Consider the following 25,963-nt stretch of genomic DNA (forward strand, 5'->3'; position numbering starts at 1 on the left):
GATCCACGCACATCCTCACCCCACAGAAACTGCTGGACACACTGAAGAAACTGAATAAAACAGATGAAGAAATAAGCAGTTAAAAAAATAAGTCGCCCCCCCAAAACATGTCCCCCATCCCACAGTGCTCCGCAGCTTCCCACCACCACCTGCCTCAGTTCCTTTACGTCTGTTGCCTCCCCAGCTCTGCACGCCCTGGCCGGCACTGTTGCCGCTGCGTTCTCTTGTTCAATGATGCCCTCTTCTCGTTTGAAACAAAAGAAAATAATGCATTGTGTTTTTTAAAAAGAGTATCTTATATATGTATCCTAAAAAGAAGTTTGTGTGCAATCAGTGCACGGCAGAAATTTCTGGACTGTTAGGATGGATGGACGCCTTCTCCCTGTTATTTAAGATTTGTGACCTTGTACATAACCCTGCGTGACATGTGCACATTGCTTGGGTATGGAAAGGTAGAAGTTTGGGTATTTTTAAAACCTTATTTGGGGTTGTTCCTGTCTTTGTTGAGAATCATAGAGATGTCTGTGTTCTTGGAGTATTTCACACTGAGGATTCATCTGTTATCTTCACTCCAGTCCCTACCCCTTGTGCCTGCTCTCATCCAAATAACCCCGGAGGTGACAGTCAGGGGACATCTCAGGAGGTCTGAGGTGGAACAGACCTCTTTTCCTTTCCCAGCATCTCATGCCCCCTGTGGTGCAGCTGTGGGTGGAGGCTGGGGTGTCCATGCGAAGCCAGGCCAGTGTCCCCTCCTCCACAACCTGTCCGTACCCCCTCCCTGGCCTGCGTCCACAGTGCTGTGATCCTGAGGGAAGTCCTCGAGTCTAAGTCTCGGTACCCCGACAAATGAGAAGCAGACTCCTGCCGGGAGCCTCCATGTCTTTGGAAAAGCAATTGGTCCAGAGCCTGTGGACCAGGCCCTTCTGTCCCCAGGCATCACTCCAACAGCTTATTTTCTGTAGTCAGCTTTAGTTCAAAGTGTCAGGAATGGATGAGAACAGATGGGTTCTGGAGGCCCCTGAGCAGAGGGCTATGACTGTGGAGAAGGTCCTCGGACCGTCGGACTCGCACAGACCCTGTACCCTCTCAGCAAGCATCTTCAGTCAGATTATCCTCAGTTTCAGATACTTCATAATACCTTATTTTGTGTCGTGTTGGGGTCATACATCATCGTGTTTGTAAGAGAAGATGGTCATTTTATCCTCTGTATAAAACTTAGCTCTAAAGCAAAAACTAAAGCAGCAAATGCAGGAAGGCTGTCTCGCCATCCTCAAGACAGCAGCTTTCATTCTCCAGCGGTGAGCACACCGTTTGTGCTGCTGCTGTTGTCGTGAAATATAATAACAGTGGAAGTCACAAAAATGTCCCCTGCCCAGCCCCCTCGCCGCCCTTGACCTTCCGCAGGCCATGTATGTATTACTTGTCTAGTGATGTCCTTGCAAAGTGGTGTATGCGAGCCCAGCGCCGCCGCCTCCCTTTCAGAGCCTGCGCCTCGCCCTCTCCGCTCGCTGCATCGTGGTGTTCTCTTCTCAAGGCTTTGAAATCTCCCCTTGCACTGAGATTAGTTGTCAGATCTCTCCCCCGCCTCCCTCCCAACTTAGACGACCTGATTTCCCTAGGACAGAACCGCAGGCCTCTGCGCCGGGTGTCTCACTCCCGCTGCTTGTTCTGTCCCCTCCCTCAGACCAAACAGTGCTCATGCTTCCGGACCTTGTTTGTCGAAGATGTTGGTTTCCCTTTCTCTGTTATTTATATAAAAATAATAATTTATCAAAAGGATATTTTAAAAAAGCTAGTCTGTCTTGAAACTTGTTTACCTTAAAATTATCAGAATCTCAGTGTTTGAAAGTATTGAAGCACAAACATATATCATCTCTGTACCATTCTGTACTAAAGCACTTGAGTCTAATAAAGAAAGAAATCGGCACCCCTTCCTGGTGTCCAGGGGCCTCCAGTCTGGCTTTCCTTTGGGCAGTGGAAGGAGAAAACTGCAGTGGTTCATCGCAGAGGCGGCGGCCAACCCAAGCTGTGGCATGGAGTCTTGTGGACGCAGGTCCCCATTGCGTGTGTTAGAACTGTAGCTGCCTCACACTGGGAACTAGCCGTGGAGCTTGTCTTGGGCCTCTAGCAGCAGCAGGGTGCTGCCTAGGGATGAAGTCATTCTTCTATCATGTTTCTCCTTATCTAGAATGCTTTTCTAACGCAGACACTGCAGGGCTCCATCTTTGCAGATGCCCCCTATCCAGTCATGTGGTGCCTGTGTATTTAGGGCACACAGTGAGGTCACTTCACCACCAGTACTACTCCTCTCCTCTGCTCCTGCTGCTGCACCATCTACCCCGCATATGTAATGAACTTCTCTCTACGATGAAAGCTGGTGTGTGTCCTGCTTGTCTTGGAACTTCCTCCTGATCTCAGGAGACTGCGATGAGGTGGGCCCAGCTCTCAGGGTGGACCCGTAAGTTAGGGTCGAGGCCACACAGGAAACTGGTTAGAATGCTGGGCCCAGGGGAGCGAGACCCTTGGTAGGAACTTGTCTCTGCTTTTTTTCCCCAGTCATTCTCATTCTGATCCTGATCTCCTTTACAGCACTGAGAAAGCCACCAGCTCAAGGCCAGTCGGTGGACTTTGCACCACCACAGCCTGCTATAGTCTGGTGAGACATGCGTCACAGGGAGGCAACAACCATATCTGGACCATGCCAGGCCCCTCACATACTTGTCTGAGGCAGATCCTCTCCCATTCTACAGATGAGGAAGCTGAGGCTCAGAGAGATGCAGAAATTAACAAAGTCCACTCCCCTGACACCCACTGTCTTGTCTTGGTTGTTGTTTTTTGGGTTTTGGGGTTTTTTTTGAGATTGGGTCTCACTCCCTCACCCAGGCTGGAGTACAGTGATCCAATCACAGCTTACTGCAGCCTCAGCCTCTCGAGCTCAGGTGATCTTCCCACTTCAGCCTCCTGAGTAACTGGAACCACAGGCACACGCTACCGTGCCCAGCTAATTTTTCTATTTTTCTGTAGAGACAAGAGTCTTACTAAGTGTTGCCCAGGCTGGTCTTGAACTCCTAGGCTCAAGTGATCAGCCTGCTGCCCAAGCCCCCCAAACTGCTGGGATTACAGGCATGAGCCACTGTATCCGGCCCCCATTGTCTTTATCGTTAGTTCACCAGCAAACAGAAGACTTTGGAACTAGATCCAAGATTGGAATTTTTAAAATTCTAAATTGTTCTCAGCTGAATTTACATTAAAGCAAAGTCAGCACTGTTTGCTGCTTCCCAGGATCATGTGTCCCTCCAGGCTCATGGGAGTGGCTTTCCAGTATCTCCCTGGTTATTTCTGAAGTCTTCTGTCCCAGCTTTCTATCACCTCTCTCTATTCCACCCCTTCACAGCCACCCACAAGCAAATGATTGTGGCCTTTTAGGTTCCTGACCAAAGCCCTGGTCCTCCTGTGTTACCAGCAGAGATGGAACCCATGGGTCACTCTGCTAAAAAGTCTCCAATGGTGTTAAATATCCTTGGAGGAGCAGGGAGTTCTGAAACAACCCAAAGGATGTAACACTAACTGAGCCATTCTAACACCAGGTTTGTGAGCTGCAGCCAGGCACTGTGCCTTTCCAGAGGCCCTGGTCCTCGCTGTGGGGCTCAGCAGAGACTGCCAGGGGCCTGGACACCCACTTCAGAATGACACCAAGTATTTGTTCCTAAGGAAGCTAGGAACACAGACTTAAGCATCAGCAGACCTGGGTCGAATCCATCCTTGGCCTCTTTCCACATGACCCTGACTGTGACTCTGTTCCCTCCTGTAGTGCCTGTGGAGGCAGGAAGCTGAGCCCGGCTCCCAGGAAGCACCGTGAGGGCTCAGCCAATGATGATGGTGATGATGATGATGACAAATCCAAGCCAAGCCTGGGAAGAAAATAAATAGTCTCATACATTTTAAAAAGCCTAATGCCCATCAACAAGAGGACAGATAAATCATATATTCACCAATGGTGAATTTGCTCTAAGGCAGTCAGATAAATCATATATTCACCAATGGTGAATTTGCTCTAAGGCAGTTAAAAATGCATGACATACAGTTGCATATATCAACATGAATAAATCTCAGACAGCGACAATTGAAAAGAGCACAGTATGGGAGGATACAGACAGGATGGTGCGTTTATATAAAGCTTTGAAACCTCAAAGAGCACCATATATTGCTTATGGATTCATATGTTGTAAATGTGTGAAAACATGCGTGGGAACGACAAATGCCGAAGTCAGGATAGTGACTGCCCATGGGAAAGGGATGGTTATTATTGTGTCTTATATCTTCAATTCCAAATGAGCCACAAGCTTAAAGTGCTTTATTGAATCATAAAGTATTAATACACTCATTCTGATTGTGGTTATGTATTAAGGCCAGCCACAGTAGCTCATTCCTGTAATCCCAACACCGGGAGGCTGAGTAGGGTGGATCACTTGAGCCCAGGAGTTTGAGACCAGCCTGGATAACATGGTGAAACCCTGTCTCTACAAAAAAATTAAAAATTACCCTGGCTAGGCAAGGTGGCTCACCCCTATAATCTCAGCACTTTGGGAGGCCAAGGCAGGTGGATCATGAGATCAGGAGATCGAGACCATCCTGGTGAAACCTTGTCTCTACTAGAAATACAAAAATTAGCTGGGCATGATGGTGTGTGCCTGTAATTCCAGCTACTCAAGAGGCTGAGGCAGGAGAATCACTTGAACCCGGGAAGCAGAGGTTGCAGTGAGCTGAAATTGTGCTACTACACTCCAGTCTGGGTGACAGAATGAGACTCCTTCTCAAAAAAAACAAAAAACAAAAAACAAAAACCCTGGCATGGTGGCATGTGCCTGTAGTCCCAGCTACTCAGGAGGCTGAGGTGGGAGGATCACCTGAGACTGGGAGTTCGAGCCTACAGTGGTGAGCTGCGACTGTGCCACTGCACTCCAGCCTGGACAACAGCAAGACCCTGTCTCTAAATAAATAATATATGGCACTTCTCATGTGCCACGCACTGACTGCTTTGTATGTGACTTCTGAATCTTCTCAACAATGCTAGGAGTTAGGTGCCATCATTAGCCCTATTTACAGTTGGGGAAGTAAAACCACATAGAGACAAAAAGCCCTCCAGTTACTACATGGCAGAGACTAGATTGAAACACAGCAGTCTGACTCCAGAGCCCATGTTCTCCACTTTCAGAAAAACATTATTGGCTGGGCACGGTGGCTCACACCTGTTAATCCCAGCACTTTGGGAGGCTGAGGTGGGTGGATCACTTGAGGTAAGGAGTTCAAAACCAGCCTGGCCAACATGGTGAAACCCCATCTCTACTAAAAATACAAAAAAAAAAAAAAAAAAAAAATGCCAGGCGTGGTGGTGGGCACCTGTAAACCCAGCTACTTCGGAGGCTGAGGCAGGAGAATCACCTGACCCCAGGAGGTGAAGGTGGCAGTGAGTCGAGATTGTGCCATTGCACTCCAGCTTGGGACATGGAGCAAGACTCCATCTCCAAAAAAGAAAAAACAAAAAACATTCTTGGTAATAGCAGACAGTGGGATTCCACTGTGAAAAGTGTTCGTCTGTATGGGCTGGAACAAATGACTCTTCAAGGATGCTGATTTTACACAAGCAACAAAAAAGAAGAAAAAGTGAAAATAAAGTGGCCAATAAAAATGGGATTTTCCTGGGCCAGTGAGTTATACCTGCCTGGTCCCCATTCATTACCTGTTATAAAAGAACATTGTCAAAAAGTGGATGAACACAGTGGAATATTTCAATTACTTCAATCAAATATTTCAATCAATTTCAACTGAAGCACAGTAATCTTGTCCCCAAGCCAAGCACATTTTTCCAGCACAAGAATACATTCTAGAATGAGACTGATGAATTCCATTGCTAAAGGTTGGGAAGAAACCCAAACTACAGAGACAGTGATCTGAGTTATGCTCCTTGGTAAAAGGTGGCACCGGGCCGGGAGTGGTGGCTCAAAACTGTAATCCCAGCACTTTGGGAGGCCAAGGCGGGTGGATCACGAGGTCAAGAGATCGAGACCATTCTGGTCAACATGGTGAAACCCTGTCTCTACTAAAAATACAGAAAATTAGCTGGGCATGGTGGCGCGTGCCTGTAATCCCAGCTACTCCGGAGGCTGAGGCAGGAGAATTGCCTGAACCCAGGAGACGGAGGTTGCGGTGAGCCGAGATCGTGCCATTGCACTCCAGCCTGGGTAACAAGAGCGAAACTCCGTCTAAAAAAAAAAAAAAAAAGGTGGCACCGACTTGCCAAGAAGCTTATAAAACCAGCTGCTGTTGTCCGGGCATAATGGCTCATGCCAGTAATCCCAGCACTTTGGAAGGCTGAGGCAGGTGGATCACCTGTGGTCTGGCCAACATGGTGAAACCCCATCTCTACTAAAAATACAAAAGTTAGCTGAGTGTGGCAGCATGCACCTGTAGTCCCAGCTACTTGGGAGGCTGATGCAGGAGAATCACTTGAACCCAGGAGGTGGAGTTTGTAGTGAGCTGAGATCACACCACTGCACTCCAGCCTGGGCAGCAGAGCAACAATCTGGTCCAAAAAAAAAAAAAAAAAGACAGCTCCTGTTGACCTCCAGCATCCTTTGAGCAGCTGACACTGTTGGCTTGTAGGAAGTGTTCAGGACGGGATATGCGGAAGGACACTGTCAACACGTGCTCCCTCTTACAACTGGATTGAATGGTGTTGAGCAGAATTTGAGACTCCTGGTGGGAGCACTGCCGCTTTGTGAAGGGGGACTGCTCAGGTAGTGCTTGCTCTGTTTATCATTAAAATTGCGTCCTCAGATGACACCAAAAGCACAGACAATACAAGAAAAAATAGGTAAATTGTTCTACTTCAAAATTTAAAACTACAATCAAAGAAGACAGTCTACAGGGTGAAAAGACAGTCTCAGAATGGGAAAAACTGTTTACAAATCACACATCTGCTAAGGGGCTAACATCCAGATGCAAGAACTCCTATACTCAACAACAAAAAACGATCTGATTTTAAAATGGGCAGAAGTTGGGCATGGTGGTGTGCACCTGCAGTCCTAACTATTTGGGAGGCTGAGGCAGGAGGATGGTTTAAGCCCAAGAGTTTGAGACCAGCCCAAACAACATAGCAAGACCCCGAATCTATTTAAAAGTAAAACCAAAACCAAAGAAAATGGGCAAAGAATTTGAATAGCCATTTTTCTAAATAAATTATACAAATGGCAGATAAGCACACAAAAAGATGCTCAACTTCACTAATCATTAGGGAAACGCAAGTCAAAACCACAATGAAATACTACCTCCTAAAACAAAAAATAAAAATTACAGGCACGGTGGCTCCTGCCTGTAATCCCACACTTTGAGAGGCCAAGGAAAGCAGATCGCTTGAGCCCAGTAGTTCACAGCCAGGCGGACAACACAGTGAAACCTCATCTCTACAAAAAGAAAAGTTAGCCAGGTGTGGCGGCACATGCCTGTAACCCCTACTACTTGGAAGGCTTGCTTGAGACCGGGAGGTCGCGGCTACAGAGAGCCCTGATCGCACCACCGCACTCCAGGCTGGGCAACAGAGTGAGACCCTGTCTCAAAAAATACAAATAAAAATGGTTGGGGCAAATTCCTATCCATTCTCTGTGAAGCACCTGTGCCCCTCCCTATGGCATAGAATCCCTGGCTCTGGGGGGTAATGGTATGGGAATCCACCACCTTGTCTGTTTCTAAGAAAAAAAAAAAGGGGTGGGTTAAAGGTCCTGAATTAGCCGCCCCTGTCCCAGCAGTGGCTTCCCACAAGACCAACACAAGGCCTTTTTTTTTTTTTTTTCCTTTCCACCCAGGCTGGAGTGCAGTAGTGTGATCTCAGCTTACTGTAGCCTCTATCTCCCGGGTTCAAGCGATCCTCCCTCTTCAGCCTCCGGAGTAGCTGGGACTACAGGCTAATTTTTGTATTTTTAGTAGAGACGGGGGTTTCACCATGTTGGCCAGGCTGGTCTCGAACACCAGGCCTCAAGTCATTCCCCACTCCTTCCGGCCTCGGCCTCCCAAAGTGCTGATATTACAGGTGTGAACCACCGCGCCCGGCCAAGACCAACTTCTTGATGTCTCACAGAAGCCAAAATGCCCAAGGTACGCCCAGCGCTCCGGCAAGGGCAGGACTCCACCCAGAGCTGCCCCCAGGGTGCGTTCTGCCTGGCCGCCCGTGCTCCCCTCAACCAACGCGGAACCGACACTCTATACCGAGACACTGTGAGCAAGAAAAAGCCGCGGTCCGACACCGGTCACGCAGCGGGTGAGACGCGGCCTCGGGACTGGCAGCCGGAAGGCCGGGCTTCCGGGGTTGGTGGGCGCCTACTAGCCGGGCTGTTTAGGGATTGGTTACCTCTGGCCCTGGAGGCGGGGTTCTTTTAGTAAGACGGTTGCTGATTGGCTGGCTTTCCGAGGCCGGTGTGACGTGTTGGTCATTTTATCTGGGTGCTGGGTTAGGCAGTACATGTACTAAAATTGGTTCCAATGACGCGCAGATTGGTGAAGCGTCCCATATTTTTTCCATGTGATACCTTAAAGTAGGATGAAAGTCTATGCTGAGCAAAATAAAATGGGCTATCAAGAAAAAAAAAAAAAGGAATGGGTTCTGGGAGTTAGCTGTTACCAGAATAGTGTCTTCCTAGAACAGGCACTTTTAATTTTCCGTGTTTATTGCATAATGGTTACCAGTCAGGCTATGGAGTTGAGCCTGGAATTTGACTCCTGACTTCCCTGTGTGACCTGGGGAAGTTACTTGACCTCAATTTTCACATCAATATAATGGGAATAATGTAAGTGCCTCCCATGTAGGACTGCTGCAGAGATTAAATATAATCATCTATGTAGAGCCTTAGGACAACGCTTCACAAATAGTTATGACTGTCACTCTGTGGTGGCTATGTAGGCCTGTAACAGCTCACCCCCTCACTTCATTCCAATCCTTTACCTCATGCAACTGGAGAGATCTTTCAAATGCAACTTGGAGGCTGGGCACGATGGCTTACCCCTGTAATTCCAGCACTTTGGGAGACTGAGGCGGGCAGATGACTTGAGGCCAAGAGCTCCAGACCAGCCTGGCCAACATGGTGAAACCACGTTGTTGAGAAATGTTGTTTATGAATATTGATGTTGGGAAATGTTAAATTTATGAATATTGATGAACGCTGAGTGTATGATAGAATATATTGTTTGCTAGGATGAATGATGGCAAGGAAAACCTAGCCACCCGCCCCCCCCAGTAGAAGACTACTCGGGGCATTCCAAAGTGGCAAGACAATATATAAATATCACACACCTGTTAAAACAATTCTTTAAGCTATCTGACCCTGCCCCCATGGCTCCCTCGTGGAGAATACTTCTTAGGTTGTTTGTGATCAGTGGTAAGCAGGCTCCAGCTGCCTACTTGGCATGTTTTGTGTTATAAGAAAATACCGAACACCTTTGTTAATAATGAGCAGCTGTTCAGAGAGAATAAATGTATGGGTCAGCATCTACTTGGGCCCTTCAGCCTGGAATGCTGTCAGCCCCTGCGGCTCTCAGTTCAGAAGGCTGCTGGCACCCCGCCCCCCGCCCCTCCCCCCTCCCCATAGACCCACTTTGTTGTTCTATCTGGGTGTCTGCCTCTCATTTCTGTCAGTGCCGCCTGGGTGGAGGTCTCTAAGGCCAAGCTGGTACTTGGTACCCTGTCTCTACTAAAAATACAAAAACTAGCCAGTTGTGCTGCACTCCAGCCTGGGCAGCAGAGCAAGACTGTCTCAAGAAAATAAAATAATAAAGTAAAATAAAAATAAAGCAACTTGGAACCTGTACTTCTGCTGATCAAATAATGCACTGCTCCTTCTCTGGTCTACAAAGCTTATGTGTTAGGCTGTCTCTCTGCCTCTCTTTCACCTGCTCCCTCCTTTTCTCAGCTGCAGCTTCTCTGGCCTTCGTCAAACTTGAGCTGTTTTTTCTTGTCTTAGGCCCTGCGCTCTTTCCACCTCCACCCACACCTCTTATGGGCAGCACCTCCTTCTCCTCCAAGCCTAGCGCCTCCAGGATGGGGGCTGTTCCTGGCTCCTCCTCACGTTCTTGGAGCTCTCTGTACTTTTCCTCTGTTGACTAAAAATGAAATCTGTCCTTCATCGACTGAATGGAGCCTCTCTTGGCTAAGGAACCCCAGAAAAACCTTAAAACAGTTCCCAGCCATAATGAGATGGGAGGTCAGACATGCCTCATTAAACCTCCCTCCCTTTTACAGTTTAGAAACAACGGACCAGCATTCATGTTAAAATAGAGATCATAAGACCAGCAGAACAGACTCTTTGTGGCAATAAAGTAAAAAATTATAAACAGGACCTCGGGCCACGGCAGGTAGGGAGGAAGTTACACACCCCACACTTAAAGAATAGCTGTCCTCCAACTGCCACAAGGTTTTCTTTAGCAGCTAAACAAGCTCTAGATGACCTGGAGATAAGCAATATTTAAACAATTACAATTCATCCAGCTCCCAGAGGCTGAGGGACTGACCACCTTCCCACTAGCCGTAACTATAGATTTCACTGGAAGAGAGACTGACTTCAGATAAGACCATGGACTGACTGGCCAGTTTACAGAGAGTGCACTTGAGTGTCCTCATTTTTGGAAAAGCCCTTTTGACAAATAGGGCCTAATTGTTAATATACTTAAATGCCAAATCTCCACCCCAAAGTAAACATGGGTCAAATGGTACATACATGTTTGTTCAATATGCATGTGTTGAACCACCTTCATGAATATTCATAGCCCCTTCTATAACCTACTAAATATGTATGTTTGGCCAACCTGTTCGCATAAAGTTCCTACCCCAACCCCTCCTCCTACCTGTCTCTGGTCTTGGCTGGAGGCACGCTTCTCAGACTGTGGGACGACCACCTTGCAGGCTGTAACTTCCTCTAAAGAAGTCTCCTCCTCTGCTTACCCAAATTTATTAATGTGATTTTTTTCAAGTTAACATGTCATAGTACCAAAGTGCAGGTGAAATTCTGCTACTTATGTTCACATCTGATTGACGTCTTCCCAACACACACAGGGCCACTCATTTTAATAAGGCATAGGAGTAGGGATCTATTAAGAGAATAAAGAAAGGGAGTGAATGGATGAATGAATGAAGGCACTTAGAATCAGCTGTTTGCCAAACAGGCTCCAGCCCAAGGATCAGGAGTACCTGACCTGCTGAAAAGGGGCTCTTCATCTCAGAACTGATAAACCTGAACGTTTCCATCATTTCTCTGGTAAAGTGCCCAATTTACTTGAAATCTTTAAAAATTGGCATGTTTGGCTGGGAATGGTGGCTCATGCCTATAATCTTGACACTTTGAGGGGCCAAGACAGGAGGATCACTGGAGCCCAGGCATTCGAGACCAGCTTGGGCAACACAGGGAGACACCCATCTCTACAAAAAAAAAATTGTTTAAAAAATAGCCAGAGGTGGTGCATACACCCGCAGTCCCAGCTACTGGAGGTGGGGGTGGAATCACCTGCGCCTCAGAGATCAAGGCTGCAGTGAACCATGGTTGCACTACTGCACTACAGCCTAGGAGACAGTGAGACCCTGTCTCAAAACACAAACAAAAATGGGCGTGTTTGTGTCACCTAAATTGACAAGTCACCATCATGATTATTGTCACTACAACCATTTGTTGTGAACTCATCAGGTGTCAGATGCTGGGTTTTTGACATGGGCCTCTGATATGCTTTGCCCACATTTGTAATTTTTTTTTTTTTTTTTTTTTTGAGACAGTGTCTCTCTGTCACCCAGGCTGGAGTGCAGTGTGGCATGATCTCGGTTCACCAGAACCTCAGCCTCCTGGGTTCAAGTGATTCTCCTGGCTGGGCCAACTGAGTAGCTGGGATTACAGGCATATGCCACCACACCCAGCTAATTTGTGCATTTTTAGTAGAGATGGGGTTTCTCCATGTTAGTCAGGCTGATCTCCAACTCCTGACCTCATGATCCACCCGCCTCAGCCTCCCAAAGCGCTGGGATTACAGGTGTGAGCCACTGCTCCTGGCCCTTTTTATGTATTTTTAGTAGAGATGGGGTTTTATGATATTGGCCAGGCTGGTCTCGAACTCCTGACATCAGGTGATCCACCTGCCTCGCCTCCCAAAGTGCTGGGATCACAGGCGTGAGCCACTGCACCCGGCCAATTTTTTGTATTTTCTGTAGAGACAGGGTTTTACTATGTTGGCCAGGCTGGTCTCTTGGCTTCAAGTGATCCACCCAACTTGGCCTCCCAAAGCGCTGAGATTACAGGCGTGCGCCACTGCGCTCCTGGCCTGCAATATTGTTTTTAAGCGTGGATCCCTAGGAATTACTCCTGGATCAGAATAGTTTATTGCTTAGGCAGTGTTTCCTCAGTGTTTAATCCCCTTGTGCCAGTGGGGGCTCTGCCCCATGTTGATGGGTCTGTATGGGGCTTGGCCATGCCTTCAAGTCAGCCCCTTGTCCTGCACTGTTTCCTAAATGGGTGTAGCCTTGCATCTGAGCACAGCCTTTCTGATGCCTGTGTTGGCCATTATCCCGGGAGTGCTCCGTGGCTGTCTCTCTCTCTCTAGTTCTATTCTACTGCTCTGTCATCAGGAAAGGAGCTGCCAGCCTCCTCTAAATTGCTCTCTACCAAGATCTCTATTGTTTTGTATGTGTTTGTTTTGAGGCAGACTCTTGCTCTGTTGCCCAGCTGGAGTGCAGTGGTGCGATCCTGGCTGACTGCAGCCTCACACTACTGGGCTCAAGCGATCCTCCTGCCTCATCTGCAGGCCACCAAGCCCAGCTAATTTTTAAAATTTTTTTGTAGAGATGAGGTCTCACTATGTTGCCCAAGCTGGTCTCCAACTCCTGACAATGTTTTTGACAATGCTCTGTTAAATAAAATGTATAGAAGGCCATTGGTTTGGATTGAGTCCCTGCAATAAGCCCAAATGGCCAAACTAAAATGAAGTCATTCATGCTTTTCTGTTACCAAGCCGAAACTAAGTTATTTACCTGAATTTGCATGAAGCCAGAAGAGTGAGATAAAAACCAACTCCCTAAACAATTGAGATTTAGCCAGCATGCCAAGAAGTCCCCTCTGCTTTAACCTTTATAAGGAAAGTCAGTTTTTGTGTGTGTGTGTGTTTTTTTTTTTTTTTTTTTTTTTTTTTGAGACGGAATCCTGCTCTGTCGCTCAGGTTGGAGTGCAGTGCCTCGATCTTGGCTCACTGCAACCTCTGCCTCCCGGGTTCAAGACTTTCTCCTGCCTCAGCCTCCCAAGTGGCTGGGATTACAGGCACCTGCCACCACATCCAGCTAATTTTTTAAATTTTTTAATAGAGAAGGAGTTTTGCCATTTAGGCCAGGGTAGTCACGAACTCCTGACCTCAGGTGATCTACCCATCTTGGCCTCCGAAAGTTCTTGCCACCGTGCCCAGCTGAAAGTCACTCTGAAACAACCAATCAGCTGGGCGTGGTGGCTCACGCCTGTAATCCTAGCACTTCGGGAGGCTGAGGTGGGTGGATCACCTGAGGTCAGGAGTTCAAGACCAGCCTGGCCATCATGGTGAAACCCCATCTTAAAAAAAAAGAAAAAGAAACAACCAATCTACTTTTTGTTCTATTTCTGCTTTTGTCAGCCTTCTCTATCTGTAAAACCAACCTCTTCTGTTCAGCTCATCGGAACACTCATTCTATCACCCAATTCTAGAATCACAAATAAAAGCCAATCAAGGCTAGGTGCAGTGGCTCACTCCTGTAATCCCAGCACTTTGGGAGTCCGAGGTGGGCAGATCACCTGAGGTCAGGAATTCAAGACCAGTCTGGTCAACATGGCAAAACTAAAAATACAAAAATTATCCGGGTATGGCGGTATGTGCCTGTAATCCCATCTACTGGGGAGGCTGAGGCATGAGAATCACTTGAATCCAGGAGGTAGAGGTTGCAGTGACCAAGATTGCATCACTGCAGTCCAGCCTGGGCGACAGAGCAAGACTCTGTCTTAAAAAAAAAAATTTTAAATGTGGCCAGGCGTGGTGGCTCAAGCCTGTAATCCCAGCACTTTGGGAGGCTGAGGCGGGTGGATCACAAGGTCAAGAGATCGAGACCATCCTGGTCAACATGGTGAAATCCTGTCTCTACTAAAGATACAAAAAATTACCTGGGCATGGTGGCACGTGCCTTTAATCCCAGCTACTCAGGAGGCTGAGGCAGGAGAATTGCTTGAACCCAGGAGGCGGAGGTTGCGGTGAGCCGAGATCGCGCCATTGCACTCCAGCCTGGGTAACAAGAGCGAAACTCCGTCTCAAAAAAAAAAAAAAAAAAAAAATTAAATGTAAAAAGTCAGCTACGATCTTTAAACTGATCCGTTGTAATTTTGTCTTTGGCAGCCCTTAACCCTGGAGTTTTTGAAGCAGTGACAGAAGTCAAGTCAGTTTCCTCGGCAGAGCCACAGAGCTCTGTTCTCTTCCCCTGACTCTTTCCTCAGAGCAAAACCCACCTGCCACTGCACCCAAACTGGGGGAGGGGCCTACTTTTCCTAAGTCACACCCTGCTCTATAAGTGGGCACCAGGGGGTGGCAGTCATGGGCATTTTCAGCTGGTCTCACCCAGCCTGGCGTGAAGCCTCCACCCTATGAGCTAGCTGGAGTGAGGCCGGCAGGGCCCAAGCATTCTCAACCTGCCGCACCTAGAGAAGAGCTGCCACGCTCCAGGTGGGCCTTGTGGGAACATCCTCCCTGCTGTACCTGCTTGCAGTAGAGATTCTGCAGCACAGGGATAGGGGTGGGGAGTGCTGTGTAAATAAAAGGCCAGCAGCCTTCCCCTCCCAGGGCGAAATGAAGAGCCAGACTAGGAGCTGGAAGGAGAGCCCGCCCCTGTCTTTCTGACCACACCTGCCTAGAGTACAATACCCCAGGTAAAACTTTCACAACGAAGAACTGGGGGATTAGGGGAGAAATTATGTTTTTTTAACGCCAAATATTTGCTACTTTTCATACCAATTCTGACACCAGCTGGGTGTCCAACATCCAGCGTAAAATTTAAAAGCTGGCCAGGTGTGGTGGCTAATGCCTGTAATCCCAAGACTCTGGGAGGCCAAGACAGGCAGATCACTTGAGGTCAGGAGTTCGAGACCAGCTTGGGCAACATGGTGAAATCCCATCTCCACCAAAACATTTTTAAAAATTGGGGCCAGGCACTGTGGCTCATGCCTATAATCCCAGCACTTTGGGAGGCTGAGGTGAGCGAATCACAAGGTCAGGAGTTCGAGACTAGCCTGGCCAACACAGTGAAATCCTGTCTCTGAAAAAATAAATAAATAAAAATTAGCCAGGCGTGGTGGCATGTGCATGCGGTCCCCAGCTACTCGGGAGGCTGAGGCAGGAGAAGCGCTCAAAACCAGGAGGCAGAGGTTGCAGTGAGCTGAGATCGTGCCACTGCACTCCGGCCTGGGTGACAGAACGAGACTGTCTCCAAAAAAAAAAAGAAAAAAAATGTAAAAGCTGTTGGAACCCCAAGACCACTTTAAGCCGAGAGGTGACTGATGTGAGCCACGCAGCCTGTTTTGCAGTTCAGACTGGAGCTTAACCTCCCACCTCGTTGTTCCCGTTCTACAAATGACGAGGAAAGACCAGACACCAGAACTCCCCCTCCCAATCACTGACCTTATTGTAGATTAACTGCCTCCTTTATTGGCCTGTACCTAACTCAGACCAGATGGCGTCCTGAACAGAGACCATGTGGCATGATCAGAGCTCACTGCAACCTCGAACTCCTGGGCTCAAGCAATCCTCCCACCTCAGCTTCCCGAGTAGCTGGGACTACAGGTATGTGCCACCATGCTTGGTTAATCTTTGTTTTTAAGAGATGGGGGTCTTGCTATATTGCCCAGGCTGGTCTATGAACTCCTGGCTTTAAGTGATCCTCCCACTTTGGTCTCTCAAAGTGCTGGGATTATAGGTATGAACCAGTGCTACCTGACCAAGGGCACGTTTAGTGAGGCCTGGCCTCCCTGCCTCCCTAGGGCCTAGGTTTCTCCCCTCCAGAGCCTCCCAGAGGTGACAGTGGTTCAGGCCACTGTCCAGCCCTGGACTGGATGCAGTCTGCATGGCTTTGTGCACTGCCTGACTCCTCTCAGGAGCCCCAGCTTTGGCACAGTTGCTGACTTTGTGTCTCACAGCTCCAGTAGCTCTAGGCCCATCAGTCTCAGTCCCCAGGAGACTACGGAAGGCTGCTGGAGAAGCAGTCATGAGACGGTGCCCCTGTGGCAAGTATCAGCCTATGGGCCAGCGTAGGGAGCTTTGGGGAAGAGTCTCCAAGCAAGCCCCAGAAACTCCTCTCTCTCCAGCCTACAGCCTCCCCTCCCTGCCTCCACCTGGAAGGCTGGCCTGGAAGTTCAGCTCGTCCCTCTTGCCACGTGGTGCTGATGAAGCCATCCTGGTGCTGAGGAAAGGGAGGAGGGCAGGTCTCCAAGCTGATGCCCTCTGTGAGCTCCAGGCTGCCCGAGAGGCTGTGGGTCCATCAAGCTGGGAATTCAGAGCTATCCCCTTCAATGGCCCTAGGGAAAAGAGAGTAGAGACTGGGGAGGCATGGGGAGGCCCCAGGTCAGCTGGGAGCACCATGGGAATTTTTGCCCGCCTAGGCTCCTGCGGGAGCAGCTGTTCAGGTGGGGAAGGGGCAGTGTCCAGCAGGAGCAGGGGCATCGAGTTGGGCTGGAAGGGCACTGGGCCAGACCTCTTGCCCTGAGGCCTCAGGGTCAGCGTCACCTGCAGTCCTGGGCTGTTGAGAAATGCTGAGTGTATGATACAGCACATTGTTTGCTGAGAACAATGGCAAGGAAAACCTGGCAGCCCCCCTCCCCTCTGCCAGTGGAAAACTGGGGCACTCTAAAGTAGCAAAACAGTGTATGTATATCATACACCAGTTAAAACAATTATTTAAGCACAGGATATGTGACCCTGCCCCCGGGGCTCCCTTATGGAGAATATTTGCTGGTTTGTCTGTGATCAGTGGTAAGCAGGCACCAGCTGCCTACCTAGTTTATTTTTGAGAAAACACAGAACACCTGTTTGTTAGTAATAATCACTGTTCAGAGAGAGTAAATACGTGGGTCAGAGTCTGCTAGAGGCTGTAGGCTCAGAAGGCTGTTGGCCCCCCTAGATAGTCCCACTTTGCTGTTCTATCTGGGAGTCTGCTTCTCAATGCCTTCAGTGCCAGCTGGGTGGGGGGTCTCTACAGCTGAGCTGGTCTCAGCACTGGGCAGCCAGACCTCCCTCACTGTTGTGAGTGTATATAGGCTGAGGCCTATGCAGAAGCATGGGCATCTCTTCCCTCTGCCAGACACATTTCTGCCCTCCCAGGGCTGCCCTGCCTGAAGGGAACAGGCACCCTGGGAAGGACAGATCACTACAGGTGGGGTCCAGAGGTGTCAGAAATTCTAGTAGCTGCCTGCCCACCACACAAAGCGGCTGAGAGCTTCATGGGCCACCACTGACTAAGTGCCCCAAGCATCCCTGCACCAGGAACTTTATGGATGAGGTCTCACGAGCTCTTTCACAGAGCAGGGTTCAGGCCATTGGCCCAAGGTCCCACTGGAGGTCAGACAGAGCCCAGGTGTGAGCAAAAACACCCCCACCTCCCTGTGCTTCTGACCCCTCACGGTGCCCCCAAGGCTTCCTTATCCCCCTGCACCCCCCCGCCCCCCAAGGCTTCCTTATCCCCCTGCCCCTGCCCCCCCACCCCCCAAGGCTTCCTTATCCCCCTGCCCCCCCACCCACCCGGCAAGAGTCCTGCAACTCACAAGATAAACCACACTTGCAGAAGTACCACTGCCATCTACTTCGGCTATTGTCAGACTTTTTCAGGGTGTCGCTGTAGCCATCTCTTGCTAAGTGCCAAGCCCTGGGAAGTCAGGGATGGAGAGGACCTGCCCATTGTCCCAGGGAGTGCCTGGGCCAGTTGGGGAACACAGGTGGGCACCCAGGCCTGGCTGGCTGAGATTGGGGCTGGGGTTGGAGCTCATAGAGGCACCCAGCTGCTGGCCAGGGCCACACCCAGCTGGACCCCCTACCGCACTCACACCAGGACACTGCCACCCCAGACCAAAGCTGCAGAATGGGCTTTGTGTGCCCAGGGTTAGTGCTATCCATCTCCTGATCAGCGCAAAGGAGAGGATGGCAATTTCCAGGGCCCTGATCCACATGAACGAAACACAGCATTTATTTCCACAAGAGGGAAAGAGGGGTCCCCCAGAAGCCCAAAAGGTTGCCCTGAGAGCCAGGGGTCCTGCCTTCCATGGCCTAGGACTCCCCTGGGCCTGGGGCCTCAATGATGCCATCTGTCTTGGAGCGGGACCTGGTACTGGCACCCACAGGAAGAGGGCAGGGTCCCTTTAAGCCCAGTCTCACTACCTCAGCCTGTTGCTATGTACGGGACTGGCTTCCTTAGCAACCACCTGGCCGCTTCCTGGGGCCTGGAACCCTGGCTGCCATCAGCCATGGCTCCCAAAAAGAGTTGGAGTAAGGCAGGCAAGGAGCTTGAAGTCAAGAAGAAGAAAGCGGGCAAGAAGGAGCCCACGGTGGTTGTGGAGGCACCTCTGGCCACGGAGGTGAAGGAGTTCTACCACATCCAGATCCGAGACCTGGAGGACCGGCTGGCCCGGTGCGTGGGCTGGTGGCCAAGAGTCTGGTGCCCTGGGTCAGAAGCCCATGCCCAGGGCAGGTTTGGCCAAGGGGCCCTAGGCCTGTGTTCTGGCCTCCCATGAGATGTCCAGACCCCACCCGACCCCAGCCTCATTTCCTCATATGTACCTTTGGGAGGTTTCAAGAGTTTGAGGGTAAATGGATTTCCCCACCTTCCCAGCTCCTAGAACCCCGGGCCCATGATGCTAACTTGTGGCCCCGCTCCAGGCAATCCCCTGCCTCACTCCTGCCCCGTGGGACCACAGGCTTCACAAAAGGGTGGAAACAGCCCTCCGGCAGACGGGGAAACCCCTGGCCCTACTTTCGCTTCCTGGCTTGTGCCCCACTGACCCACCCAGCACATGAGCCCAGTTGTTTCACCACGCTGGGCCTCAGTTTACCCAAATGTAAGTGGGAAAGGTTTATTCCTCCTCCATGGCTGTGACATTCTGTTCTAGAGCATTTTGTGTGTGACATGGTGGGGGTGGGGACAGCCTCAAACTCTTCATTTAGAGCCATGTTCACTTGCCCATCATTTTCTCACGTTTCCTCCCAGTTATGAGGCACCAGCCCGTCTCAAGGTGACCTTAAAAGACAAGCAGGGGGCAGCTCTTCCCCAGGTGACTGATGCTGTGGGTAACCATAGCTAATGCTGAGTCCCTGGTGGTGCCAGGTGGGCCATGTGCTGGTGCAGAGTCCTCACAGAAGTCTTACTAGAGAGGTCCCGATGTCATCCGCATTGCACAGATGGGGGAGACTGAGGCTTAGAGAAGGAAAGTCACTTCCGGGAATAGGAGGCACCAGGATGGGAGCCCTGGCCTCCTGACTTCCCTGTGCAAGGCTGCTTTCCCAGGCCACAGCCCTGAAGTGCTTTGTGTGCAGTCACCACTTGAAAGATGTTGGTCAACTAAATTATGATGTAAAACAACTTTCCAGGGCCGGGCGCGGTAGCCCAAGCCTGTAATCCCAGCACTTTGGGAGGCCAAGGCGGGTGGATCACAAGGTCAAGAGATCGAGACCATCCTGGTCAACATGGTGAAACCCCGTCTCTACTAAAAATACAAAAAATTAGCTGGGCACGGTGGCGTGTGCCTGTAATCCCAGCTACTCAGGAGGCTGAGACAGGAGAATTGCCTGAACCCAGGAGGCGGAGGTTGCGGTGAGCCGAGATCATGCCATTGCACTCCAGCCTGGGTAACAAGAGTGAAACTCCGTCTCAAAAAATAAAAAATAAAAAAAAATAAATAAACTTTCCAAGTATCTTCAGTTATTTCACTGGAAACCAGTAAATTGGTTCTGTGATGCTGATTAAAATTAACAAACTTCCCTCGAGCTGAGACATCAGGTAGAATGTATTCAAGGAAAATGCATTTAGCAGAATTATTGGGTGCTTACTATTTGCCAAGCGGTCTATCAGGCTCTGAGAATACAGAGTTGGAGGAGAGGGGCATGTTATTAGATTTCAACCACCCAGTGGGACAAGGGCCAACTTATAGGAGAGCACCAAAGACAGGGCCACAAATGTAGGTCAGGGTCAAGAAGGGTCCACCAGGGTTACTGGATGGAAAAAGATAAGGGAGACGGCAGGTACAAAGACTTGGGATTTGAAAGCGTGGGAGAGTTATCAGGCATGCAGAGCTGGTCGACCACAGCAGGCAGCATTGTGGCTAAGAGCCTTGATTCTGGGGGTCAGACTGACTCACATTTAAATCCTGGCTTTGCCACTTACAAACTCAGAGTTCCTTTATCCTTCTGACTCTCAGTTTTCTCATCTGTCAAATAGTTATAAACACCATAGTACCTACATTTTTTTTTTTTTTTTTGAGACAGAGTCTTGTTTTGTCACCCAGGCTGGAGTGTAGTGGCACAATCTCAGCTCACTGCAACTTTCGCCTCCCGGGTTCAAGCGATTCTCCTGCCTTGGCCTCCTGAGTAGCTGGAATTACAGGCACGCACCACTATGCCCAGCTAATTTTTGTAGTTTCAGTAAAGAAAGGGTTTCACCATTTTGGTCAGGCTAGTATTGAACTCCTGACCTCATAAGCCGCCAGCCTTGGCCTCCTAAGGTACTGTGATTATAGGTGTGAGCCACTGCACCTGGCCAGTACCTACATTCTTCTAAGTTGTTGTAGCAATTTAACAAACATTGCACACCTGGCTATGTACCAGGCATGGGTGTTGGGGACGTACTTGAACATAACAAGGCCCTGCCCTCATGGAGTTTACATTCTAGTGGTGTAATAAAAATAACATGCTAGGCACCGGCATTGACTGTGGTCATAACTGCCAGATCAGGGGAAATAGTGGGAGATGAGGCTGGATTCTCATCACAAGGAATCTCAAATGGCACTTTATGGGACAGGGGTCCAGGAGAGTGGGCCCAGCTGCACTGCAGGCCTGGCTTGCCCAGCCTGACCCCTGAACAACTGCCCTGCCCCCACCCCAGGTACCAGCGGAAGTGGGATGAGCTGGCTGTGCAGGAGAAGCTGTTCCGCCAGGAGTTCGAGCAGCTGGCCAACAACAAGAAGGAGATTGTGGCCTTCCTCAAGCGCACACTCAACCAGCAGGTGGATGAGATCACGGACCTCAACGAACAGCTCCAGAACCTGCAGCTGGCCAAGGAGATAGAGAAGGATGCCTTTGAGGCGCAGCTAGCCCAGGTGCGCCACGAGTTCCAGGAGACCAAGGACCAGCTCACCACAGAGAATATCGCCCTTGGTGAGGAGGGGACTGGCTGGCGAGCCTGCAGGCACCCATGGCGGGGACAGAACACAGGGCTCACATCCCAGCTCTATCGCTGACCCTGTTTCTCACCTGAGAAACAGGGAGAATAGCCACATGCTGCTTGGCACACACTGTCTTCCTTAACCGTCCCAGCAATCCTACGAAGCTGGAAACATCCCCCAACCAGTTTGTAGATGAGGAAGCACCTCAAAAGGTGAAGTGTCGTGACCAAGGTCCCCCGGTTGGCAAGGGTTGTGAGGCTCAAATGTCAGATGGCATTTGAACCTGGCCCAGAGAATATATACAGTCCAGCTGCTGGCCAGGTGTGGCGGCCCATGCCTGTAAACCCCGTGCTTCAGGAGGCTAAGGCAGGAGGATTGTTTGAGCCCAGGAACTCGGGACCAGCCTAGGTAACATAGTGAGATTCCACCTCTACCAAAAAAATAGAAAAATTAGCCAGGTGTGGTGGTGCACGTATGTAGTACCAGCTACTTGGGAGGCTGAGGTGGAAGGATCTCTTGAGCCTGGGAGGTTGAGCGAGCTGTGATTGTGCCACTGCACTCCAGCCTGAGTGACAGAGCAAGATCCTGTCTCAAAAAAAAAAAAAAAGAATCCAGCTGCTGTTGTCACTGTTACTTTCATGAGAGTATCAAGAGAGGCTTCTTGAAGGAGGCAGAACCTGAACAAAGCTTCATAACATTTGTGGAGGGGAAGAGGGAGGGAGCCTGGATGAAGGCAGTAAAGGTGGCAGGGACAGGCAGGGCAGGTAAGGGATGGTAGGCCTGCCCCACTGAGTCAGACGGCACAGGAAGGGACAGGGGCCTAAGGGGCATCTTTAAGGTCCTCGCCAGGCCTTGTCCTCTGAGGCAACCCCTCATCGGGCCTTGTGCCCTGTGGTGGCCAGGGGGGAAGCTGGCAGCCCTGGAGGAGTTCCGGCTGCAGAAAGACGATATCATGGACAAGTTCACGTTGCTGGAGGACCAGGTGCAGAAGCAGGAGAATGAATTCAGGGACTATGCGTACGACCTGGAGAAGAAGTCGATGCTGGACAAGGACAGGTGGGCAAGTGGGGCCTCTGGAGCCTTCATCCCTGGGGCCATGAACATCCTAGTCTTCAGGCCTCAGCTTCTAACTGGGAGGTTAGATGGGTAAGTGACCCCCCGCTCCCCAACCTGCTACTCCTTGGAATCCCAGCTGGTGATTACGGAGAGGTGTGAGAAAAGGAATCAGCTCCCAGAGGCAGTCCTCTTGCTGGCACTGGAGACTCCCAGGGCTTCCATTTGCCACTTACTGGGATTAAATCATTTTTATTTAATAGTTGAGAGTACATTGAAATGGTACCAGTTCCAAAGGTCCAGAGGATCTATAGGGAAAGTCCTGCCCATAGCTCCACCCCTCCCAGGGAGAGAGCGTGCGGGTGTTTCACACCCCTGGGTGCTCTGGAAACCTCACAAAGGAAAGGGATGTGCCCAGGGCTTGTGCCTGCTCTTTCCTCAGTCTGGCCCAGCTTCTCCTCCTGTCTTTCTGGTCAGACTGAGGAAAGAGATCATCCAGCGCGTGAACATCGTGGCCAATGAGTTCCACAAGGTGACCACAAACCGGATGTGGGAGACAACCAAACGGGCCTTCACGGAGAACAACAGCATTACCCTACAGATCGCCAGGATCTCCCGGCAAGGCGCGCAGCTGTTGCAGGAGAATGAGCAGCTCAAGCGAAGTCAGGACTATCTGTGCAAACAGGTGGAGCTGCTGGAGAACACGGAGAAGGTCATGGCCAGGCACAGAATTGGCTACCAGAAGGTGTGCCTGCAGGCCTCAGCACAGGGCGTTTGCATGCAAGGCAGGAGGCGACCCCAGGGGTCTTGCAGGGGTGGAGTCGATTCAGGAGGGAGGGAGGCAGCGGACAGAGGACTGGGCCTCCTGTGGGGGCTGAAGGGCAGTGGGCCTAACTCCGGATTTTATTTACTCAAAGCCCCTGTAACTTATATAAGCAGAGCACAGCCCTGGAAAGCTTGGGGCTCTGCCCAGTGGCAGCACTGGCCGCTCTGCACAGGGGGGCCGGTGAGGCCTGGCTGTGTCTGGAGCTGGGGACAGGGCTGGCTGAGGGCATGGCCACCTGCCCGCACCCACAGGTAATCCTCATGCTGACCAAGAAGTGCCAGGAGCAGCAGCAGGGCACCAAGGAGGCCAAGGAGCTGCACCTCCTGCTGAGCCAGCTGGAGCAGAAAGTCGTGCAGCTGCAGGCGGACAAGCAGGCACTGACGTGCGTATAGCCTGAGGAGGGGCGGGCGGCAGGGGGCGGGTGCACGCTGGGGCCAAGCTCCAGCCCAGCTCTTTCTGACCTCACGACCTGGGCCAGTGACTTCCCCTCTCTAGAGGAAACTGCCAGACGGGCTGAGGCTTGGGGCTGGCTGGGGGTTCCTGTGGGCTTGGAGAAAAATGGCAGGGCCCCTGGCCCCAGGTGGCGCCAGTCCTGGGGAAGGGGGAACGCTGTTGACTCATTGGGGTCCAGGAGCCAGAGAGACCAGCTGAGCCTGCAGCTGGAGCAGCGGCAGGTAGACTTGCAGAGGCTAGCACAGGAACTGGCTGATGAGCAGAAGGTTCGGGCCAGCCTGGAGACGGCCCTGGCCCAGGCCACCTCCTTCCTACAGAGCATTGTGCAGGTGAGCAGAAGGGAGGGAAGGAGGGCGTCAGAGGAAGGGGAGTGAGCCCAGGATGGAAGGTGCTTGCAGAGAAGGGGCTGCCTCAGGGTCAGAGGCCCCTCTTCCCTGAGAGCCTCCCAGAAAGTCTGTCCTTTGCTGATTCTGGCCTTTTCTGAGGAGCTGGATTCCTTCTCTGAGGCTCTGAAAGGTCTCGGGCCTCAGTCTTCCTGAATGGAGAATGCGTATCCCACCACATTCAGGGAACACTTTCTGGAAATGGGCACTGAGGTTGGAATTTCCTGGAGGGGTATGGGTACTGGGGCCACAGTGGGCCTGCTGCCACCTCACCCTCACCCACAGATGCGACCTGATGAACAGGACAGCGAATTAGACGTGACGTTCCAGCCGTGGCACAAGGAGATGCTGCAGCAACTGCTGGTCATGCTCAGCTCCACTGTGGTCCTGAGATCCCAGAAGGCTATGTGTTCCCACCAGGAGTCACAGTCCCATGGTCCACCCAAGGAGAGGTGAGCCTTCAAGCCCATGTTCAGCTCACTCTGGCCAAAACCCAGGCTCGCTGAAGTCTCTGTGACCCTCAGCCCCTTCCCCACAGCCAGCCCAGCATCCAGCTGCCCAGGACTGGATCTCTGCTGCCGCAGCTCTCTCACATCACACCCTACCAGCCGGGGGATCTAGGCCTGGTACCTCGCCAGGCCCGCATCCCACCCAACCCCCAGGACCTCAGACTGCTGTCACATATCACCCGTGTGGGGACCTTCCGGGCACACAGCAGCCACGAGGTGAGGGTGCTAGGGGCCTCAGGGACAGCAAGGTGGCAGCAAGTCCTGGGTACAAACGAAGGATCTGCCAGGCCACAGCTGTGTGGCCCTGGGGATGTAACCAGACCTCTCTGAGCCTTCCCATCTGTAAATTGGGCTGAAGAAGGGAGTGTCGGCGTCTCAGTGGGCCAAGGCATGCCCACACATGCCCTGGGAGCAGGGCTGGCTGGATCCTGTTGTCCCCTTCCCCACCAGCAAGGGAAGAGTGAGATCTCCCTGAAGAGGCCTTAGCTTCCAAGCTAGCATCTTTTTATTTTAAATTTTTGTTGTTGTTTTGAGATGGAGTCTCACTCTGTCACCCAGGCTGGAGTGCAGTGCCACAATCTCAGCTCACGATAACCTCTGCCTCCTGGGTTCAAGAGATTCTCCTGCCTCAGCCTCCCAAGTAGCTGGGATTATAGATGCCTGTCACCACACCTGGCTAATGTTTGTATTTTTAGCAGAGACGGGGTTTCACCATGTTGGCCAGGCTGGTCTCGAACGCCTGACCTCAAGCGATCCACCCACCTCTGCCTCCCAAAGTGCTGGCATTACAGGCGTGAGCCACCGAGCCTGGCCTCAAAGTCAGTATCTTTAATCTTACAGATCCATGCCCCTGGTTCTCTAAAAAGGCTCCAAAAGTTTAGCCTTCCTGAATTTCCCCTACGTCCCAAATAGGACACGGAGAGAACTGACTCCAGAAACGGACCATTCCAACCACAGTCACCCCCACTTTAATCTGTGGGCAGCCTGGAACAGTCTAGAGGAGAGCTGTATAAAAAGTAGATACCAAGGCTGGTGTGGCAGCTCTGTGACCGAGGCTGGGTTTGTGGGCACTATAGTCAGGAGGGCAGCCATGGCCACTGGTGTCAGGGCCCCAGTGAGGGCCCCTGGCTTCGCTCACGGATGTGATCCAAGATCAGGTCGGCGGCTCGATCCAGCAACAGAGGCAGCAGCTCCTGCTCAGCAGGGGAGAAGGAGCCCAGCACATGGGCCTGTACCGCCTCAGCGTGTGTCGGGCGCCCGATGCCCACCCGCAGCCTTGGCATTGCCTGTGGG

The 25,963-nt window shown here is 51.0% G+C and overlaps 3 protein-coding genes across 12 annotated transcripts in view; 2 read left to right on the forward strand and 1 right to left on the reverse strand.

The window, feature by feature from the left end:
• STXBP1 (syntaxin binding protein 1) overlaps window positions 1-1,949 on the forward strand; it is an 88,735-nt gene extending 86,786 nt beyond the window's left edge. For both annotated transcript variants that reach the window (XM_039475110.2, XM_039475111.2), the window contains one exon: window positions 1-1,949. Coding sequence is in view for 1 of the 2 variants with exons in the window: in XM_039475111.2 (XP_039331045.1) it covers window positions 1-83 (83 nt within the window). In the remaining variant the exon portion in view is untranslated.
• Window positions 28-25,963, reverse strand: part of PTRH1 (peptidyl-tRNA hydrolase 1 homolog) — a 27,325-nt gene continuing 1,389 nt past the window's right edge. For 4 of the 7 annotated variants that reach the window (XM_074395373.1, XM_039475108.2, XM_039475109.2 and 1 more), the window contains one exon: window positions 22,736-25,956. In XM_074395373.1, the coding sequence (XP_074251474.1) occupies window positions 25,910-25,956 (47 nt within the window). In that variant the 3' untranslated portion in view covers window positions 22,736-25,909. Of the gene's footprint in view, window positions 8,583-10,890; window positions 11,134-16,415; window positions 16,599-22,735; window positions 25,957-25,963 lie in introns of those variants that run through there. The other 3 variants (XR_005581073.2, XR_005581072.2, XR_005581071.2) reach the window with 3 other exon arrangements.
• CFAP157 (cilia and flagella associated protein 157) lies at window positions 18,493-25,670 on the forward strand. Of its 3 annotated transcripts, none has more exons than XM_010351328.3 (9): window positions 18,493-18,700; window positions 21,167-21,438; window positions 22,349-22,502; window positions 22,977-23,244; window positions 23,577-23,707; window positions 23,957-24,107; window positions 24,447-24,613; window positions 24,700-24,886; window positions 25,583-25,670. In XM_010351328.3, exons 1-9 carry the CDS (start codon window positions 18,537-18,539, stop codon window positions 25,640-25,642), a joined length of 1,554 nt encoding a protein of 517 aa, XP_010349630.2. In that variant the 5' UTR covers window positions 18,493-18,536; the 3' UTR covers window positions 25,643-25,670. The 3 variants fall into 3 exon arrangements, with proteins under 3 accessions (XP_010349630.2, XP_003940653.3, XP_039331041.1); XM_003940604.4 differs by lacking the exon at window positions 25,583-25,670 and adding an exon at window positions 25,511-25,582; XM_039475107.2 differs by lacking the exon at window positions 25,583-25,670 and having other exon boundaries at window positions 24,700-25,000.

The sequence above is a fragment of the Saimiri boliviensis genome, chromosome 2 (assembly GCF_048565385.1).
Source record: "Saimiri boliviensis isolate mSaiBol1 chromosome 2, mSaiBol1.pri, whole genome shotgun sequence".
Lineage (NCBI taxonomy): Eukaryota > Metazoa > Chordata > Mammalia > Primates > Cebidae > Saimiri > Saimiri boliviensis.